The 20707-nt window shown below is 39.2% G+C and overlaps 1 protein-coding gene across 1 annotated transcript in view; it reads left to right on the top strand.

The window, feature by feature from the left end:
* GNB4 (G protein subunit beta 4) overlaps positions 1-20707 on the top strand; it is a 70794-nt gene that overhangs the window by 22685 nt on the left and 27402 nt on the right. The window contains exons 2-6 of the mRNA XM_021069860.1: positions 5731-5828; positions 14749-14787; positions 15723-15829; positions 19067-19130; positions 20111-20273. Coding sequence (XP_020925519.1) covers positions 5772-5828; positions 14749-14787; positions 15723-15829; positions 19067-19130; positions 20111-20273 — 430 coding nt within the window. The 5' untranslated portion in view covers positions 5731-5771. The remainder of the gene's footprint in view (positions 1-5730; positions 5829-14748; positions 14788-15722; positions 15830-19066; positions 19131-20110; positions 20274-20707) is intronic.

Raw genomic sequence — 20707 nt, 5'->3', positions numbered from 1 at the left:
AGGAGATGGATTCTTCTGGGTGGAAGGATTTAAGAGATATTATAACATGTGTTATATATCCCTTAACTGGATCCTGATTTAAACAAATCTGATATAAAAGACATTAGTGGAATAACTGGGGAAATTTGAAAATGAACTGGTTATTAGCTGCTAAATAGTCGCTCTTAGTTTGGGAGGTTTGTTAATAGTGTTATGGTTTAGTAGGAAAATGTCTTAATATTTTTGGAGGAGTTCCCATCGTGGCATAGCAGAAATGAATCTGACTAGGAACCATGAGGTTGCAGGTTTGATCCCTGGCCTTGCTCAGTGAGTTGAAGATCTGGCATTGCCATGAGCTGTGGTGTAGGTCGCAGACACGGCTCTGATCTGGCGTTACTGTGGCTGTGGCATAGGCTGGCAGCTGTAGCTCTGATTAGACCTGTAGCCTGGGAACCTCCATATGCCATCGGTGTGGCCCTGAAAAGACAAAAAAAAAATTTTTTTGGGGGGGATGTGTACTGAAGTCTTTAGCAGTAAAGTGTCTTGATTTCTGAATTGACTTCAAAGTACTTCAAAAACAACAAAAGATGGAGCAAATGCAGTAACAGTATTAACAGTTTGTAAACCTCAGTGGTGGGCATTACGGATGTCCATTATACTAATTTCTCTACCTTTCTCTGTGTGTGAAATTTTTCTTTTTCTTTTCTTTCTTCCCTTCCTTCCTTCCCCCACACCCAAGGCATGTGGAAGTTTCTGGGCCAGGGACTGAATCTAAGGCATAGCTGCAGCAACACTACTGGAACCTTCAATCCACTGTGCCAGGCAGGGATCAAATCCATACCTCTGCAGCGACCAGAGCTGCTGCAGTTAGATTCTTAACCCATTGCACCACAGCAGGAACTCTGAAATTTTTCTTAATAAAAAGGCTAAAACAATAGAGAAAGAAAGTTTGAGGTTGGATGTATTAGATGAAGAGGGATAATTAATCAGAAGTCTGAATTGCTGAAAAGGTAGGGATTGATAGGATTTAAATATCAGGAGGGAGGAACTGGCCCAAATGACAGAAAAGTCAGCTCTGTTATAACAGGAGGGATGGAGGACCATATGATAAGTCAGTCATATATGTATCGTTTTGTAAAACCAGTAGTGGGAAATTGAAAGAGTTTATGTCTGGTGGCGGCTTCTTCCTCTGTGATAGAGAAGGCAAGCTCACCTGCTGCAAGAGGAGTTGTGACAAGGTTAGAAGCTGGCAGAGGGTGCAAAGGAATTGAAATCATTGTCACTAAGAGTGGACTTGATGGGTAAAAAGCTGCATAGGGTAACCAGGTAGTTTTGAGGGCCCAGCTAGATTGCTTAATATGAATTTGTAGTAGAACTAATGTGCTCTGCTCTTTGCCTTTTTTTTTTTTTTTTTTTTTTTTTTTTAAATGTCTGCGTGTGCAGCACATGGAAGTTCCCAGGCTAGGGGTCAAATCAGAGCTGCAGCAGCAGGCCTACACCACAGCCAGAGCAAACAGGATCTGAGCCACATCTGTGACCTGCACTACAGCTCACAGCAACGCCAGATCCTTAACCCACTGAGCAAGGCCAGGGATTGAACCCACATCGTCATGGGTATGAGTCAGGTTTGTTACCACTGAGCCACAACGGGAACTTGCGCTCTTTGACTTTTCAATCAGTATTTGGTAGCTTGAGTTCTGGTTGAAAGAAAGTAAGGGTTTGGGTTCATCGAAGGTGTGATTTTGTCTGTTGAGTGTGACCAAATGGAAGGGCAGGGGAACTACGGTGTTGGCAGAATTGGTGATGAAGTGTTAAACCTGGAATCTAGCCTGCATGAGAAGGGAAATGCAGCTAGAAGATGGGTAAGTCCTGGAGATGGAAGGCACAGCATAGTGGTTCTAGTCAGCCAAGCTGTGTTATATACTTCACTGTTGCTAAGAGACTAGATCTTAAGTGTTCTCTCCATTAAAAAGGAATGGTAATTATGGGATGTGCTAGAGGTGTTAGTTAACACGTTGTAGATCAACACGATCAACACATTGTACATCTTAAACTTACCTGGTGTTGTATTACCAGTTATATCTCAAGTTTTTAAAAAAGGAAATTGTCACAAACCTCACTGTATTTCCCATTGACCCCTCATCTTTCTTATGAACTTTCTCCCTGTCACGGACTGTGAAGGGTCTGGGATTTCACCTACTTATAAGTTAGCCTGTTACTGTTCCATGCTTCAGATGTGAGATTCCACATTCAGAGACCAAGGACTTTGTTACTCACAGCACCACAAGTGGTGTGGCCTGGTTGGTTTGCATCCGTTCCCTGAGCTCCTCAGTTCCCTTGGGGATGACCCAGATGGGCCTGGTGGATACCACACATGCATTGGGTTTGCATCACAGTCCAGATATGATAGATTGTGGAATTTACCACTTTTTTTGTTGTTGTTCTTTTTTTTTTTTTTTTTTTTTTTGCCATTTCTTGGGCCGCTCCTGTGGCATATGGAGGTTCCCAGGCCAGGGGTCGAGTTAGAGCTGTAGCCACCGGCCTACGCCAGAGCCACAGCAATGCGGGATCTGAGCCGCGTCTGCAACCTACACCACAGCTCACGGCAACGCTGGATCCTTAACCCACTGAGCAAGGCCAGGGATCGAACCCGCAACTTCATGGTTCCTAGTCAGATTCGTTAACCACTGCGCCACAATGGGAACTCCGAATTTACAACTTTTACAGTAAGTGGAAGCAAGCCCACTCTTTGTCTTGGGAGTGGACATCTCATCCCTCAAGGTTGCTCACTCCAAATACAAGCCTGAAATGGCTCACGTGGAAGTCTAGGACCTTGTATTCCTGGCATACCCAGCAGAATGGGCAGGGCCGCTCAGGGACCCAGGGCCTCTCCCAGGGGTGAGAGTGGTGGTGTTGAGGGAATTACTTTTGTCTTGTCTAGTCACAGTACTTTCATCCTTCTCGGCACCCAGCTGAAAAATCTCAGTTATTAGTACAACTCATGGTCTATCCCGAATGTGATGAATAACTCTTGCTAGTTGCAGATTGCCGAGGCCAGCTCAGCAGGATGGGGCTGAAGAATGGGTGCTATGGAACTTAAAGAAAAAATAACAAAACAACAAGACACAAAAATATCAAGGCACAGAGAGAGAGAGTAAAGGGGGGAACCCGGAGGACTCAAGGTCTCAGGGACCAAGAGCCCCGCCTCCAGAAACCACACTGCTTTTATTGTGTTAAATGAGATCACTTGAGGAGGGGCTATTGGAGGATAATCAAGGAAAATTAGAGAAACATGTCTCTCAACAATCAAGGAAGAAGATTAGGGAAACATGTCTCACAACAGCAGATAGCTTCTCTTTAGAGGGTCATGTAGGGAGGGGCAGTTGGGGGCAGAAGAGCATTAGAGGTAGTTAAGAGAAGGTTTTGAATGCCCTTAAAAGTTATAGGAGACCCCTTTGAGCTCCTTGATATACCTTTTTAGTACATTAGCAGCTCATTTGGAGGGATTTACATCAGTCTTCCTTGCTTAGGATCTTTTGGAACTCAGAAAATGAAGAGGCATCAAAACCAATTGAAGTTCCAAGTTCCCGCTGTGGCTCAGCGGGTTAAGAACCTGACATGGGAGTACCTATTGTGGCTCATTGGTAACAAACCTGACTCATATCCATGAGGATGCAAGTTCAATTTCTGACCTCACTTAGTGGGTTAAGGATCTGACATTACCACAAGCTACAGAATAGGTTGCAGATGTAGCTTGGATCTGGTGTTGCTGTGGCTGTGGTGTAGGCCAGCAGTTGCAGCTCTGATTCGACCCCTAGCCCTAGAACTTCCATATACTGCAGTTGCAGCTGTATTAAAAAAAATAAATCTCCTAGGATCAGGGACCAGGGATATCTCAGGTATGGTCCAGCAAGGGCAGTTGGGATTGTGACCATAAAGAACCTGTATGCTGTATGCTGTTCATGCTGTTTATCTTCAGTTGAGCAGAATGCTTTTTTTTTTTTTTTTTTAGGGCCATACCTGAGGCATATGGAGGTTCCCAGGCTAGGGGTCGAATCAGAGCATAGCTGCTGGCCTATGCCACAGCCACAGCAATGCAAGATCTGAGCCCACGTCTGCAACCTACACCACAGCTCATGGCAATGCCAGATCCTTAACCCACTGAGCACTGAGCAAGGCCAAGGATGAAACCTGCGTCGTCATGGATGCTGGTCAGGTTCACTACTGCTGAACCATGATGGGAACTCTCAGTTGAGCTGAATGATGTTCTAGATTGGCTGGAATCTAATCTGCTGAACCATGATGGGAACTCTCAGTTGAGCTGAATGATGTTCTAGATTGGCTGGAATCTAACGAGTCTGGTACTATCTGAGGAACATGCTAAATTGTTAAATAGTAGTGGTTAGGACTAATGAAGAATGTTACCAAAGTTTATATAAATGGAGAAATATACCATAATATTGTATGGGAAATGGAATACTAGAATGATGCCAGTTCTTAAACTACTTTATAGTTTAATGTCATTCTAATAAATTCCAATACATTTATTTTTTAACTTGACAAAATAAAATTATCCCTGAAAATAATAAACATTTGTACTGCAGTTGATGTGACTGAACGGTAGAAACAAATTCTCTCTTAGGGAAATTTGCAGTTGGGATAATCATTGGTGGCTATAAACTTGACCCAAGGAGATATAAACTTAGATACTGTGCTTGGAGAAGCAGAGAAAGTCACTCTGTAGAAAGAGAAAAATAAAGCAGGTATGAAGAGAAAAACAAGACAGGTAGAGAAAGAATACCACTAGCTTCCAGCTCTGCTCTCTTCCTGAGGCTATAATATTCCTGCCTTTTAGTTCTGAGATTTATCCTAAATCCTTAGAACAGATTTCCTTTAGGTCTTAAACTATTTTCATGTTAGTTAATTTATTGGAGAATAAGTGTTTCAGTTGCTAGGGCTGTAACAAAAGAGTAAAGTGAGCAACATCCTGCCTCAAGGAGCTGACACTACTAGAAGGAAGCAGATGAAGAATAAGCAAATACATGCTAGGTGGTCTTGAGTCTTAACAGTGAAAAGTAAGACAGGGTAAGGAGCCTAGTTGGGTGCATATATGCTGTCAGTGAAGGTCACTCTGAAGAGGTAACATTTGAATGGAGTGAAGGGTGTGAGTGATGAGAGGGACAAGAGGGTTCTAGGCAGGGGTAAGAGCCAGTGTAAAGACAGGCTGGGAACATCAAGAAAGCTTTTGAGCAGAAACAGGGGGAGGGGAAAGATATGAGGTTAGAGGGGTGTGTGTGTAAGCATTTGTAAGGCTCTGCAGGTCAACCGAAGACTTTACCCTGAATGGAGTGAAAAGCCACTGCAGGATTTAAAGCAGAAGAGAGTGACTTCAGGGTGGTGTGGGGTTCATTGATGAAGTAAGGTGAGGTGCCAATTGGACATCCAAATGCGGGTTTCTGCTGGTGCCGTCAGAGCTGTGGTCAAGTATTTCTCTATTCTAGTGCTAATTCTTTGTAATTTAGTCTGCAGTACTACAGCTTAAAACATCTCTTCCACCTTCTGATCCTATTCTTCATAAAATCCTTTAGTAAATAATCTCAATCCGTTTTTATTAAGAAATTTTAACTTCCAGTAATAATTATCTCATTTGAATTTTAGAAGGACCAAAAAGAAGTTATACGTCAATATTTTAAAAGTAGATTAATATGTCAGTGGAGAACTGAATCAATCTTTCTCTTTATTTCTGAATAGTGGCTTTCAGTTGTAAGTTCCTGAGGTCAACAAATTCAAGGATGAGTGAGCTGGAACAGTTGAGGCAGGAAGCTGAGCAGCTGCGGAATCAGATCCAGGTAAGAGCAAACTTTTGCATTTTGAAATTTTAGCACTTTATGTAGTATCAGCGATGAACTGAATGTGTTCATTAGTTTATCATTCTACATGTATTAAATAATTTATAAGGTGAGAAATGGTCAGTTTGTTTTTATCATGCCTCTAAAGAACTCTCCAAAAATCATGCCTGACAAATACATATGGGGACCAATGGCCCCTGTGTCCCTAAGAAGCTAATAGTGTATGTGTGATCGCTGCTGAAAGACAAACGTAACAGTTTTCTTCTTACTCTCACACCAGGAATCATAGTTTGATTTTTGGTGCAATACGATAAGGCAGATATTATCATATTGTTATATGCTAGAAAATTAACCTCTAAAACATTAGATTGCAGAAAAACATTAAAAATTATTTTGTGGCAGAGTGAAGACAGGTCTGTCATCTCTTACTCCTGGAAATCAGTTGAGAACAGTCGAGTGCATAAGAAATTTAAGCTCCATCTTTACCAGAATTAAAAACACTTAGAAACTTCAAAGCCTAATAAAATGGAGAAAAGTCATAAAATGTTAGGGTATGGAAAGACTCTGAGAGAGGGCTTTTGCACCTATGAATCTTTTTTTTTTTCCTTTTCTAGGACCACTCCCTTGGCATATGGAGGTTCCCAGGCTAGGGGTCTAATTGGAGTTGTAGCTGCCAGCCTTCGCCACAGCTCACAGCAATGCCCGATCCTTAACCCAGTGAGCAAGGCCAGGGATCGAACCCAAAATCTCATGGTTCCTAGTCGGATTCATTAACCACTGCACCACGGCAGAAACCCCACACCTATAAATCTTATACAAAGCCGATAGCACTCTCTCAGGAACACCACCATTCCTTTCTTTTGGAACAGTGGAAACAGACGCTTCCCTGGACCGGGGTGTATCAGGGAAGGCAGAGATAAGAATGAAAAGATACAGACATGCCGTCTTTTAGGAAGCCTCTTAGTGAGTAGGGTAGAAAAAAGAGATAGAATTATGTGTAGCAGCTGCTGCCTCCTTCTTCTCATAAGGATAAGTAAGGGGTAAACAATTTACAAATATAAGTGAAGGACTTCATCATGAAAGCAGAGAGAATCCCTAGTAATTTGGAACACTGGTGTGGTCTGTCCATATGAACTGTTTGCTGTAGCTATTTCAGAATCACTCATCAAATTTCAAAGTGAAGGATAAGCAAAAAGGAAACAATCATAGGATCTATACAAAGATATTATAGGAAAGAGAGAGGAAAGGAGCAGGAAAAACAAGGGATGGTTGAAGAACACCCAGCAGAAAAATGTTGATTCTTAGTGGGTTAAAACTGTAACCAGTTTTACCTCCAGGAATTCAAGGATGTTAATCATTTAGATGTGAATGAGAACTCTGAGTAGATACCTTAGGTAGATGGTGTGACTTCATTTTGTAGTTGAGGATACTGAGCCTCAGTGAAACTAAGTAATTTGCCAAGGGAGCATAACTATGAAGTGGTAGGTTCAGGATTCAAACCAGGTGTATTTTGCTTCCAGAGCCTGTCCTATAGGCACCCTTGTGATCCTACCTCTCAACTGTATCTACTAACATCTGGCTCTGTAGCCTCTGCTATAGCCATACAAATCTGGTTGTCACTCCCTGAACATGCATTGCTCTTTTCCACTTGGTTGCGTTTTTTCAAATCATTTCCTTTGCCTGAAATTATACTACCTCTGCTCTCATTTTATTCCTCGGACTTCTATTCATCGAGTCCTAGTCTTCCTCTAAGAAGCCTCACAAGAGTCCTTCACTTGGAGTGTATGGATTCAATTTTTTAATTATTTTGTGGCCAGGGACACAACTATTTTGATGCTCTGTGTTTTTGCTCTTAAAGAAGAATACCAGCGCCCACTGTATAGGTTTATGGAGAGGATTAAAACAACGTGACATGTTAAGGACTTAGACTAATGCCAGTAAGTGGCAGTTCCTTACTTGCCTGGCACTTTGGATTTGTGTTGCAGGGCTGAGTTGTGCACATTTGCCTCTACTGCTTGTACTTGGCTGGAAAATTCTGTCTTAGTCCTATCTTCATACCTCACCAGCATCCAAGCGTAATGTCAGGTACTCACTGAAACATTTTCCATGATTTCAAGTAACCTAAGTAATCACATGTATGTAAAATACAATCTATTTTTCTTCTCAGTGTAATCACTCCATGCTGTATTTAAAGACCCTTCCGTGCTTCTTTCCTCCTCCACCCCATACTTCCAGAAATATAGTTTAACTATTTATTTACCTATCTGTGGTATAATCACATGACATTTTGGTACAGTGTATGATTCATTTTAAATTAAAAAAAAAAACAGAAATAGAGAAAACATAGGTTTTCTTTTGTAATTGTTACCTGTTTGATTTGGGCTGAGAAATGTCACTTTTATTTTGCACAAAGATATTAATATCAGGTCTTGTATTTCTTTTTCTTTCTTTCTTTCTTTTTCTTTTTTTTTTTTTGTCTTTTTGCCTTTTCTAGGGCTGCTCCCGTGGCATATGGAGATTCCCAGGCTAGGGGTCCAATCAGAGCTGTAGCCGTCGGCTTGTGCCAGAGCCACAGCAACAGGTCTTGTATTTCTCAAAGTGGACAGTAAGGAATTCAGCTATTGGGAATGATTCTTTTATATTCAGTTTTATAATGAATAAAAGTGTTTATAAGAATTTTTTCTTGGGAGTTCCTGTTGTGGCTCAGTGGTTAATGAATCTGACGAGGAACCATGAGGTTTCCAGTTCGATCCCCGGCCTTGCTCAGTGGGTTAAGGATCCGGCATTGCCGTGAGCTGTGGTGTAGGTTGCAGACTCGGCTCGGATCCCGCATTGCTGTGGCTCTAGCGTAGGCCCGTGGCTACAGCTCTGATTAGACCCCTAGCCTGGGAACCTCCATATGCCACGGGAGCGGCCCTAGAAAAGGCAAAAAGACAAAAAAAAAAAAAAAGGAATTTTTTCTCAAACTGTCTTATTGTTTCTTTCTAAATCATGACCAAAAGATATTTTGCTATTTCTTTCTTTATATATGGACTTCTTTTCTGTAAACTTCTTTGCCTGGTTCCATTCTCACTAGTAAAAAAAATAAATACTTTAAAAAAAAACGATTTTTTTTCTCAGAGTGGTTAGAATCTGCATATGTAAATTTGCAAGGAATTACTAAAATATTCGTAGGATTCTTATATTCCAACATGTTTTGGAGTTCCTGTCATGGCACAATTTTGGAAATGAATCCGCCTAGGAACCATGAGGTTGTGAGTTCCATCCCTGGCCTCTTTCTCTGGGTTAAGTATCTGGTGTTGCTGTGAGCTGTGATATAGGTCTCAGATGTGGCTCGGATCCGATGTTGCCATGGTTGTGGTGTAGGCCGGCAGCTGTAGCTCCAGTTGGACCTCTAGCCTGGGAACATCCATATGCCACAGGTTCAGCGGCCCTAAAAAAAGCAAAACAACAACAACAACTAAACAAACAGCTAACCAACAGGTTTTTTGTTTTTTTGGTCTTTTGTCTTTTTATGGCCATACCTGCAGCATGTGGAGGTTCCCAGGCTAGGGGTCTAATCAGAGCTATAGCTGCCCCCACAGCAATGCAGGATCTGAGCCATGTCTGCGACCTACACCACAGCTCAGGGCAACGCCAGATCCTTAACCCACTGAGCGAGGCCAGGGAATGAACGCGAAACCTCATGGTTCTTAGTTGGATTCATTAACCACTGAGCCACGACGGGAACTCCATACGGCAACTCCAACACTTTTTAATTTTTACTACTGATTTGCATTGTAGTTCATTATTTTTTGCCTGCAGTGTTTTAATTGTATTGTTAGTATTAAGGTCAACTCTTTGAGGGGTTTTTTGATTTGTCTACTGCTTTATCCATGGTGCCTATAATAGTACCTGACAGAATGTACAACAGGTTTTTTATTGAATGACTGAATGGACTAAACAATGGTGGTTTACTTCCATAAAGCTGAAAATTAGAGAGCCCTTTTTATAGAATTTAATCTTCAGCTCCAGTGTTTTTGGACATGGCCCAGGCCATCATTGTCATTTTTGGAAATTCTTTTCATTGTAGGAAAGTGGGCTAAATTATTCCTTGCCAAATGAAGTTTTCTAAACCCACAATTTGAGAATGAGAGAATCAAATCACATGTTTGTGTAACTACTTATGAACACCCTGAGATAGAAATATTCTAAGTGTTTATAAATAGGTTGAAAAGGCTGCTAAAAATTGTGTATCCATCTAGTCTTTGCTGTAAGTGGTGGCAGCCATTTTCCCTGTGGCCGAATGGGAAGAGTTGTCCTTCGGGGACATTAATTCAACAAATAGTGCATGCTTCCTCTTTGCGCAGTATACTAATGAGCACAGCTGGCGGAAACCAAGTTGAAGATAACAGTACCCTAACCTTTCTTTTTCTCTGGGCCATAGCAGTGACAGCGCCAGATCCTTAACCTGCTGGGCCACTCCAACTACCCTAATCTTCGGGGGAAAATTTTTGGAATAAATCTAGCAGGAAAAATTAATTCTGATTCTGATTTTCCTATGTGTATGAATCCTCTAAATTTATTATTAATTGATAACTTGGTTTAAAACATTTTGTTGCTTATTAAACATGTTCTTAACCTTTATTTTGTTACATTGGATTTTTGTTTCACTATCTTCCTTTTAATAATTCTCTTCAGTCTGTGTAAAAATTTAACATCTCTTTGAAGACTACTCTACAATACTTAGGCATAAACACCTGCTTACATCTATGGGATTGGCTGTTTTCTGGACATATCTTTTTCTCATATTAAATCTAAAATTTTTTTTTCTGGTAACATCTGTATACAGTGTACTTGCAAAGTATTTTAAAGAAATGTTATGTATTTTTAAATTTAAAACATTTTTAAAACCGAGGTATAGTCGATATACAATATTATGTAAGGTTCAGGTATACAACATAATGAGTCACAATTTGAAAGGTTATATTCCATAACTTTTATAATAGTTATAAAATATTGGCTATATCCCCTAAGTTTACAATATATCCTTGTAGCTTATTTATTTTATACGTAATAGTTTGTACCTCTTAAGTTCCTACCCCTATGTTACTCCTCCCCCCTTCCATCTCTCCACTGGTAACCACTAGTTTGCTCTCTATGTCTGTAAGTCTTTTTCTTTTTGGCTGTATTCACCACCTTGTTTTATTCTTTAGTTTCGACGTATAAGTGATATCATACAGTATTTGTCTTTCTCTGCCTGACTTATTTCACTTAGAATAATACATCCACGTCTATCCATGTTTTTGCAGATGGCAAAATTTCATTCTTTTCTTGGCTGACTAGTGTTGCATTGTGTGTGTGTCTTTATCCATCATATGTTGATGAACTCCTAGGTTGCCTCCCATATCTTGGCAGTTGTAAATAATACTGCTGTGGACTTTGGATACATGCATCTTTTTGAATTAGTGTTTTTTTGGGGTTTGTTTTTTGTTTTTTTGGATAAATGCCCAGGAGTGAAATCACTGGATCATACAGTGGTTCTACTTTTAGTACTTTGAGAAACCTCTATACTGTTTTCCATAGTGACTATACCAATTTACAGTAACACCAACAGTGTACAAGTGTTCCCTTTTCTCCACATCCTCACCAGCATTTGTTATTTGTAGTCTTTTTTTTTTTTTTTTGGTCTTTTGTCTTTTGTCTTTTTAGGGCCATACCCTCGGCATATGGAGGTTCCCAAGGTAGGGGTCCAGTCAGAGCTGTAGCTGCTGGCCTACACCACAGCCACAGCAATGCCAGATCCAAGCCAAATATGCAGCCTACACCACAGCTCATGGCTATGCCGGATCCTTAGCCCACCAAGCAAGGCCAGGGATCAAACCTGCATCCTCATGGATGCTATTCAGATTCAGTTCCACTGAGCAACAATGGGAACTCCCTAATTGTAGTCTTTTTGATGGTAATCATACTGACATATGTCATGTGATATCTCATTGTGGTTTTAATTTGCATTTCTCTGGTGATTAATGATGTTGAGCCTGTTGGCCATCTTTATATCTTATTTGAAAAAATGTCTATTCAGGTCCTCTTTTGTATTTTTTTTTTTTTTTTGTCTTTTGTCTTTTTGTTGTTGTTGTTGTTGTTGTTGTTGTTGCTATTTCTTGGGCCGCTCCCGCGGCATATGGAGGTTCCCAGGCTAGGGGTCGAATCGGAGCTGTAGCCACCGGCCTACGCCAGAGCCACAGCAACGCGGGATCCGAGCCGCGTCTGCAACCTACACCACAGCTCACGGCAACACCGGATCCTTAACCCACTGAGCAAGGGCAGAGATCGAACCCGCAACCTCCTGGTTCCTAGTCGGATTCGTTAACCACTGCGCCACGACGGGAACTCCATCTCTTTTGTATTTTTTAAATCAGGTTGTGTGTTTTTTTGATGTTGATTTGTGTGAGCTGTTAGTATATCTTGAATATTAACCCATTTTTGGTTATATCATTTGCAAATAGCTTCTCCCATTCAGAAGGCTGTCTTTTTGTTTGATGGTATCCTTTGATGTGCAAAGATTTTTTATTTAATTAGGTCCCATTTGTTTATTTTTGCTTTTGTTTACTTTTAGGAGACAGATCCAAAAAACTATTGCTACACTTTATGTCAAAGAGTGTTCTGCCTATGCTTTTTTTTTTTTTTTGGTCTTTTTGGGGCCGCACCTGAGGCATATGGAGGTGCCCAGGCTTGGGGTCCAATCAGAGGTGTAGCCGCTATCCTACACCAGAGCCAAAGCAACACTGGGTCCAAGCCTCCTCTGCAACTATACCACAGCTCACAGCAATGCCAGATCCTTAACCCACTGAGTGAAGCCAGGGATTGAATCCTCATCCTCGTGGATGCTAGTTGGGTTCATTAACCACTGAGCCACTGTGGGAACTCCTAACTATGCTTTCTTTAGGAGTTTTATGGTTTCTGGTCTTACATTTAAGTCTTTAATCCATTTTGAGTTTATTTTTGTACGTAGTGCTAGAGAATATTCTAATTTTATTCTTTTACATGTAGCTTTCCACTTTTCAAGTATTATGTACTTTTAAAAATATTTCTGAAATATCCTTCCTATCACTTTCTACATGCCAGAACAAAAGGAGGGAACTCAGAATTCTTGCTTTGGGCTTATTAAATTAGTCTAGTTCATTTTACTTGGGAGGATGCAATTTAAAATCTTCTAACTATAAACCAAAAGTATATTTGTGTAATAGACTTGAGAGTCTGTAAGTAAAACCATGTGTCTATGGCTGATTGATTTTTGGAACGAAGGTAGTAAGACCATTCTGTTGGGAAAGAATAGTCTTTCCAACAAATGTTGCTGGAACAGCTGGCTATCCACTTGCAAAAGAATAAATTTGAACTCCTACCTCATACCATGTCTAAAGATCAACTCAAAATGGTACCACGGAGTTACTGCTGTGGCACATAGGGTCAAGGATCTGTCGTTGTTTCTGCAGCTGCTTGGGCCACTGCTGAGATGTGGGTTCGATCCCCGGCCTGGTACAGTGGGTTGACGATCCAGCATTGCCATAGCTGTGGCATAGGTCACTGATGCAGCTTGGATTCAGTCCCTTGCCTGGGAACTTCCATATGCTACAGGTGCAGCAAAAAAAAAAAAGTATCCAAATATAATAGCTGAAAGTGTAGAATTCTTAGAAGTAGACCTAGTTATTAATCTTTGTGACCGTGAATTAGACCACAGTTTAATATGACGCTAAAAGCACAAGCAACAAAAGAAAAAATAGATAAATTGTCTTCATTAAAATTATAAAAACTTTTGTGTCAAAGGAAACTATCAGGAAAATGAAAAGTCAGCCTATGGAATGGGAGAAAATATTTGCAAATCACGCATCTGGTAGGGGTCTAGTATCCAGAATATATAATAACTCCTACAACTCAACAATAAACAAATAACCCAATTTAAAAATGAGCAAAGAATTTGATATATATTTCTCCAAAGAAGATTTACAAATGACTAATAAGCACATGTAAAAATATTCCACATGAAAAGATGCTCAGCATTACTAATCATTAGCAAAATGCAAATGAAAACCACAGTGAAATACCACTTGACATCCACTAAGATGGCTGTAATAATAAAAAAAAGGAAAGGAAAAAGGAGACAAGAAGAGTGTTATCAAGGAAGTGAAGAAATTGGGACCCTCCTATATCCTGGTGGGAAAGTAAAATGGTGCAGCTACTGTGAAAAATAGTTTGGTAGTTTCTTAAAATGTTAAACATAGAGTTACTTCATCATTCACCAATTCCACTCCTAGGTATATACCTAGGAGAACTGAAAATATGTGTACACACAGAAACTTGTATATGAATGTTCACAGCATCATTGGTCATAAAACCAAAAAGTAGAGATGATATAAATATCTATCAGATTAATTAACGGATAAACAAAATGTAATGTATTCATACAATGGAATGTTATCCATAAAAAGAAATGAAGTACTAACACATGCTACAACATGAATGAACCTTGAAAATGTGTTGAGTGAAAGAAGCCAGACATGAAAAGGGTCATATATTATTCCACTTCTATGCAGTGTCCAGAATGGACAGATAGATTAGACAGTGAATTAGTGATCACCCAGGAATGGGAAAAGAGGGAATTAGAAGGTATAGGGTTTCTTTTTTTGGAGTGATAGAAATGTGCTGGAATTAGGTAGTGGTCCTGGTTGAGCAACATTGTGACTATGCTAACCACCCCAGCTTCACACCTTAAAATGATTAATTTTCTGCTATGTGATTTTTATTGTAATAAACATTTTAAAAATAAAGATTATGTGGTATATAAGAAGTATATTTCATATCTGTGTTTTCAATGAAAATATTATTTTAAATCATACCTAGAGATTTCCATGTCTAAATGTATAATCTTTCTTTACTTTAGGATGCCAGGAAAGCATGTAATGATGCAACGCTTGTTCAGGTAAAGTTTTTATTTTTCCTCAATTCATTTTATTAATTCTCATGAAACAGCTTGACACTAATGGAGATGACATTCAGATTCTTTTTATTAGTATTTAGTTGAAAGAAAAAATGAGATCTCTATTTAAAAAGACTTTATGATTTGTCACATCCTGTCCAAGTGCTTCGTAAAGCGTATTTATTAAAATAGAAGTCTGCATAAAAAAACTAGTATAAAAATATGTAGATTCATATGTTTCTTTTTAAGTAGCTCCTGGTTCTTTTTTATATCCCTGGTTAAGCTTTTTTTTTCTTATATAAACTTTAGGAAGGTTTCAGTAGTTTAATTAATATCAAGCATTTTTATTAAGTGTTTTATGTGCTGTTCAGATAGAAAACTGGCTTTCTTTTTCTTCCAAAGCTGAATGAAGTCTATTTTCTCTTGTATAAGATAACATATTTCAAAAGATGATGAGATATGGAGTAACCTCTGGATAGCATTTGCTTGCCTTCATATGGATTTCCAACTCTTTTTAAAAAAAATTATTATAGTTGATTTAGAGTGTCCTCTTATTTTCTGCTGTACAGCAAAGTGACCCAGTCATATACATAAAAAATGGCTTTCTTTAGACAGTTAAAATGAGAAATGTGTTACTGTGTGAGCATCTATTAGATTTTTATTTGTGGCTGTTTTTGTTACTGAAGTTGGGAGGTATATCTGTTCTTTTTAGTTAATGGTGTACAGAAGATATTCTCACTGGAAGGTATGCAAGTAAATCATACTTTTTCTTGAACAGTATATTGATCATATACTGACTGGAATTATTTATATTTAATTACTTTCAATTGCTATACATTTGTTCTATGTATCCTTTTTTTTTTGCCTCGCAGTTGTTTCTGCTTTGTTTTCTGAGCTCTGTCTAAGGTAAAGAATAACATTCTGGTTGCTTCCTAAAGATCACCTCAAATATGGATTCCGTGGGTCGAATACAAATGCGAACGAGACGTACACTAAGGGGTCACCTCGCTAAAATCTATGCCATGCATTGGGGATATGATTCGAGGTTGGTACCTGCCATTTTCAAACTGTCTGCAGAATTATTTTTATTGAGTCATCATTTGTATTTTCTTTTAGAAACAGCCTGTATCTATGAAGTGTTTGCAGAGAATGCATCTAGTATGATCACAGGTTTTTAATAAAAATATTCATTGACACTTTAAAAGTTTAGAAACAATTAATAGGGAAAATAAATTTAACTCCCCCAAATATCCTTTATCAAATGATTTAGGGAAAGGATTTAGGATTTCTTTTCTTTGCAGTGGCATATTATACTTTGTTGTTTTTAAATTACCAAGGCAGTTCTGTTGTATATTAACCTTGAAATTTCAGCTGATAAGGACAATTTTTTTGAATATTGGCTTCCAAAAGTTACTGGATATTGCTATAATTATTTATCACCTAAATTCACAAAGGATGGAATTACATAAAGCAAAAGCATTTTCATTGGGTACATCTTTTATTCCCCTAAGCCCAACATTCAAGTGTGTGTGTGGTTTTTTTGTTGTTGTTTTTTGTTTTTGTCTCTTTGCCATTTCTTGGGCTGCTCCTGCAGCATATAGAGGTTCCCAGGCTAGGGGTCGAATCGGAGCTGTAGCCTCCGGCCAATGCCAGAGCCACAGCAACACGGGATCCGAGCTGCATCTGCAACCTACACCACAGCTCAGGGCAATGCTGGATCCTCAACCCACTGAGCAAGGGCAGGAACCGAACCTGCAACCTCATGGTTCCTAATCGGATTCGTTAACCACTGAGCCACAATAGGAACTCCCCAAGTGTGTGTTGAGCATGCACACACACCTATGCATGTGCACACATATGGCTGCCACCTGGCTTGCAGGTTGGATAATTGGTCATGATGCTTTATTTTGTTCATAGGGTTACAGTGTGGTCTGTGCTTTTTCCAGAGTATCTGGCAACAGCAGGTCACTTGCTGCCATAGTGGTTGACTTGCTCCTTTGGTTTGGTTCATCAAATTGGGAAAAATAATCTTAACTAAGAAATTATTTCTTAATAGAAGTTGTACATTTTTTTCTTCTTCCAGGAGAATCCTAAAAATGTTGCTAATGGTTGGCACATCTCCATGTAATTGGGATGCTTGAGTCCAGTAGTGTAGAGCTTGTGCCTCTTAGGAGGGAGTAAATAAAATATATAATTAACAACTGACATAAAGCTAGGCTGAATGTTTTATTCTTTTTCTAAAAGAAGCTTCAGATGAGAAATAGTCTACTCATTGATATGGCAAAAATTTAACTCAAAATACAATCACTTGAAACAGTGTTAATGGGAGTTCTCTTGTGGTGCAGTGAGTTCCATCCCTGGCCCAGAAACTTCCACATGCCATGGGTGTGGCCAACTCCCCCCCCACTATATAATGGGTTCTTTATGTCAGTCTTCATAGGAAAACAAAGGAATCAACAAAGAACCTATCTCACATTGTCTTCCTACCCATTCTCATTATCAACTTGTTCCTTTTAATGTTCTTCTCAATTCAGTGCTGATGATGATGTGAGTTGATTTTTTTTTTTTTTTTTTTTTCTTTTTAGGACTGCACCCTCGGCACATGGAAACTCCCAGGCTATGGGACGAATCAGAGCTACAGTTGCCAGCCTACAGCACAGCAGCGCCGGATCCGAGCTTCGTCCATGACCTATACCACAGCTCACTGCAGTGCCAGATCCTCAACCCACTGAGCAATGCCAGGGCCCAAACCCACATCCTCATGGATAACAGTCGGGTTAGTTTCTGCTGAGCCACAACAGGAACTCCATCAGTTGATTTTTAAATAATTTACTTTAGTTTCCATACAGTACCCTACGGTTAGATCTTCCCGTTCATAAAACTTGAAATGATTATACCTAAGAACCTGGTGATGTTACTTACCTATAGTGAAGAAACCTGGGTGGCTGGTGATAGGGATGGGAAGGTGATTCTTTTCACTGTATATCCTTTTGTATATTTTGAATTTTATACCATAGTGAAAAATAAAATTCCAAAACGAAAAATCCAGTTGCCAAAAACTTAGTCAGGAGTTGGCATTTTGCCTGGCAAACAGAGCTTTGTGCAGTTTAAGCCCAGTCTACTTTTCTAAATTGTTTTCACCATTTCTTACAGACTATATAACTGGGAAATTCACAACACTGGAAATACCCATTGTATTTTTCAACCTCTTGCCCTGTAACATACCCTCTTTATAGAATACAGACTTTTCTCTGTTTTGAGCTTTCAAAATTCCATTTTCTAAGATGTATTTTCTTTTGCAAGACTCCTTCAGTAACTCAATTAGTTAATTTGTCCCTCATTTGTTTTCCGATAGCCTTTATTTTATACCACTCCTCTGACAATTTTCGTTTACCTAGTTTATTATGGTAAATATCTTTTTAGCTTTTTAGGGCTGCACTCGCAGCATATGGAAGTTCCCAGGCTAAGGGTCAAATCGGAGCTGTAGCCTCCGGCCTACTCCACAGCCACAGCAATGCTGGATCAGAGCCGTGTCCGTGACCTACACCACAGCTCATAGCAATGCCAGATCCCCAACCCATGGAGTGAGGCCAGGGATCAAACCCACAACCTCATGGTTCCTAGTTGGGTTCATTGACAGCTTGAGCCACGATGGGAACTCCTGTTATAGTAAATATCTTATCTCCACCAGATGGTAGAGGCTCCAAGGGTAGGAGGTACCTTGCCTGTGTTGTACCCACGACACTGCCTTATGCTCATAGGCTCTCAATTGATATTTTAGTTTGAGTAAAACATGGTTGTTAGGCTTATATTTACTCTGTTGTCATTATATTTAAGTCAGTAAATACTAAACCAGCTAGCTAATATCTACCAGAATCATGAATAAGAACTAGAATATTCTTATCATGAAAAAGTTGAATCATAACCAGAGATATTTTTAGTAAAGTATCTAAAACAATTTAATGTTGAATTTTTTTTGGCGTGCAGAATGCATTTCTTTAAAGTTGGGAGAGGAATTCCCTGGTGGCCTAGAGATTAAGGATTCAGCATTGTTACTGCTGTGGCGTGGGTTTGAACCCTGGCCCAGGAATTTCCCCGTGCCATAAGCATGGCCAAAATAAACAATAAATACATAAAATTGGAAGAATATTTTTTGTTCTCCAGTTTTTAATTAGCAAAGTCGTATTTGTCTTTTCTGGACTGTTCTACATTAATGCAGTGTGTAACTAATTTGAACTACTTTTCCCTCTAAGTGTCACTATTTTTGTGTCTGTTCCTCTAGGCTACTAGTCAGTGCTTCCCAAGATGGAAAATTAATTATTTGGGATAGCTATACAACAAATAAGGTAGAATTTCTTAACCATTCTTATATATAAACGTTTATTTGGTTTGATGTCTGTCAACTCTGCTTTATTCTTTAATTTCCTTCTCAGATGAAAGGAGAACATAGCAGTAATCATACTATGTACTGATTGTCTGTATGGGCCATTTGCTGTTCCCATTCACCTTAAACTTGACTATGTGACCTGCACATGATTGGGTAATCAAGCACCAGACAACAGTGTGAATAGATCTGTGCAAACTGTTACCATTGTTAGAATTTGAACCCAAAATACTTGTTATTAGAAGGGTGTCGTTCTTCATGGAAGAACCATTCTAATCAACTCCAGTACTTGTACTGTTCAGTGTTATGTTGGCGGAAATTCCTCTTTTGAGCACTACTGTAAAAACAAGTTTATTAAATTGCTTTTTAGGGCTGCACCCTCAGCATATAGAGGTTCCTAAGCTAGGGGTCCAGTCATAGCCACAGCTGCCAGCCTACACCCCAGCATCACCAGATCCAAGCTGCATCTGTGACCTACACCAGAGTTCACGGCAACACCAGATCCTTAATCCACTGAGCGAGGCCAGGGGTTGAACCCACAACCTAATGGTTCCGGGTCGGATTAGTTTCCACTGTGCCACAATGGGAACTCCAGTTTTATTAAATTCTTTAACATTTTACACTTAATATTTCAAATGGCTCTATTAGTGTTGAAATGTCCTATGTCCTTGCTCTTCTTAAAATAATACATTCTGAAAAGAGCATTTAAATCCAAATGATTTGATAATAATACAGGAAAAAAAAAAACAGGCATTTCAGTGTTCATTAGTGTTTTTTATTCATTTTTTCAAACCATCGAATTTTATTTTACTTGGCTTATTTGGTAAGATACATTTAATTTTTAGTAGTAGTTGCTACATTGTGAATAGGTTGGAATGATTAATGATTGTTTTTGTACTCTTTACTTAGTAATAGTTCTTGTGTGTTGTATTTGTCCTGCAGATGCATGCTATTCCTTTGCGGTCCTCCTGGGTGATGACTTGTGCTTATGCTCCCTCTGGTAATTACGTTGCTTGTGGAGGACTGGACAACATCTGCTCAATATATAACTTAAAAACCAGAGAGGGAAATGTGAGAGTGAGCCGAGAGTTACCGGGTCACACAGGTGAGCTTCCCTACATATCATCCTTTCCTCCCAAACTTGACTCCTAAAAATTGAGCTCATCAAGAAAGTGACACAGTGCACTCATTTGGCTAAAGGATGCATGTTAGTCAAATGAGAGTAGAAATAAGCATGAATCAGGGAAATGCTGACTTTTTATAATTATACAAATGATGGCCATGCTTCTAGTTTTCTTTCAAAAATAATTTTTCGTAAAAATGATAAATTTATTGCAAAAATTCAAACAATGGAAAATACAAAAACCAAATATAATTTTCTATATTTTTGCAAAATATGACAGTTATGGGATTTTAGTATCTTATGGAATTGAAATATGTATTAAGGTACATTTATAAAGTATTTTTCACTGTGTGATAGTACATTGCTTTATTTGCCACTGTGCATACTGTAGTTCAATAATATAGTATTTGGTTAGC

This window comes from Sus scrofa, chromosome 13 (genome assembly GCF_000003025.6).
Source record: "Sus scrofa isolate TJ Tabasco breed Duroc chromosome 13, Sscrofa11.1, whole genome shotgun sequence".
Classification (NCBI taxonomy): Eukaryota; Metazoa; Chordata; class Mammalia; order Artiodactyla; family Suidae; genus Sus; species Sus scrofa.
This window is presented reverse-complemented; position numbering and strand designations above follow the sequence as displayed.